At 66.1% G+C, this 1,207-nt stretch overlaps 1 protein-coding gene across 1 annotated transcript in view; it reads left to right on the top strand.

The window, feature by feature from the left end:
• LOC107301413 (paired mesoderm homeobox protein 2B) overlaps positions 1 to 1,203 on the top strand; it is a gene marked incomplete at both ends in the record, with an annotated part of 6,540 nt that extends 5,337 nt beyond the window's left edge. The window contains one exon of the mRNA XM_015830645.1: positions 1,099 to 1,203. Within this exon, the coding sequence (XP_015686131.1) occupies positions 1,099 to 1,203 (105 nt within the window). The remainder of the gene's footprint in view (positions 1 to 1,098) is intronic.
• Positions 1,204 to 1,207: the final 4 nt, after the last annotated feature.

The following is a 1,207-nucleotide window of genomic DNA, read 5'->3' as shown; positions in this document are numbered from 1 at the left end:
GCTTCCCGACGGGCAGGGGAGAGACTCGGAAGAAAGGGAAGCGTCGGAACCTGGGCGTCCGACCCGCGTCTTTGCAGCTTCCCGACGGGCAGGGGAGAGACTCGGAAGAAAGGGAAGCGTCGGAACCTGGGCGTCCGACACGCGTCTTTGCAGATTCCCGACGGGCAGGGGAGAGACTCGGCAGAAAGGGAAGCGTCGGAACCTGAGCGTCCGACACGCGTCTTTGCGGATTCCCGCCGGCAGGGGAGAGAGTCGGAAGAGAGGGAAACGTCGGAACCTGGGCGTCCGACACGCGTCTTTGCATCTTCCCGGCGGGCAGGGGAGAGAATCGGAAGAAAGGGAAGCGTCGGAACCTGGGCGTCCGACACGCGTCTTTTCGGCTTCCCGACGGGCAGGGGAGAAACTCGGAAGAGAGGGAAATGTCGGAAAGGGAAGCTGCGGCTTCCCGACGGGGAAAGTCCGAACTTGGAAGAAAGGGAAGCGTCGGAAGCTGGGCGTCCGACACGCGTCTTTGCAGCTTCCCGACGGGCAGGGGAGAGACTCGGAAGAAAGGGAAGCGTCGGAACCTGGGCGTCCGACACGCGTCCTTGCAGATTCCCGACGGGCCGGGGAGAGACTCGGAAGAGAGGGAAGCGTCGGAACCTGGCCGTCCGACCCGCGTCTTTGCGGCTTCCCAACGGGCAGGGGAGAGACTCGGAAGAAAGGGAAGCGTCGGAAAGGGAAGCTGCGGCTTCCCGACGGGTAAAGTCCGAACTCAGAAGAAAGGGAAGCGTCGGAACCTGGGCGTCCGACCCGCGTCCTTGCAGATTCCCGACGGGCCGGGGAGAGACTCGGAAGAGAGGGAAGCGTCGGAACCTGGCCGTCCGACCCGCGTCTTTGCAGCTTCCCGACGGGCCGGGGAGAGACTCGGAAGAAAGGGAAGCGTCGGAACCTGGGCGTCCGACCCGCGTCTTTGCTGATTCCCGACGGGCAGGGGGGGAAGAAAGGGGGAGAGAGACCCCCGAGGCGGGGCGGGCGGAGGGGTGGAAGGGACGACGGCGCCGGGGAAGCCGCCTCTGGACTAACCGGGACCGCGCTCCCTTCTCTTTCTGCCTCCAGGTCTGGTTCCAGAACCGGCGGGCCAAGTTCCGCAAGCAGGAGCGGGCGGCGGCGGCGGCGGCGGCGGCGGCCAAGAACGGCTCGTCCGGGAAGAAAGCGGACCCGTCGC

The sequence above is a fragment of the Protobothrops mucrosquamatus genome, unplaced genomic scaffold (assembly GCF_001527695.2).
Source record: "Protobothrops mucrosquamatus isolate PMUCROS unplaced genomic scaffold, P.Mucros_1.0 scaffold12477, whole genome shotgun sequence".
Lineage (NCBI taxonomy): Eukaryota > Metazoa > Chordata > Lepidosauria > Squamata > Viperidae > Protobothrops > Protobothrops mucrosquamatus.
Note: the sequence above shows the minus strand (reverse complement) of the source record. Positions and strands in the feature narration are given on the sequence as shown.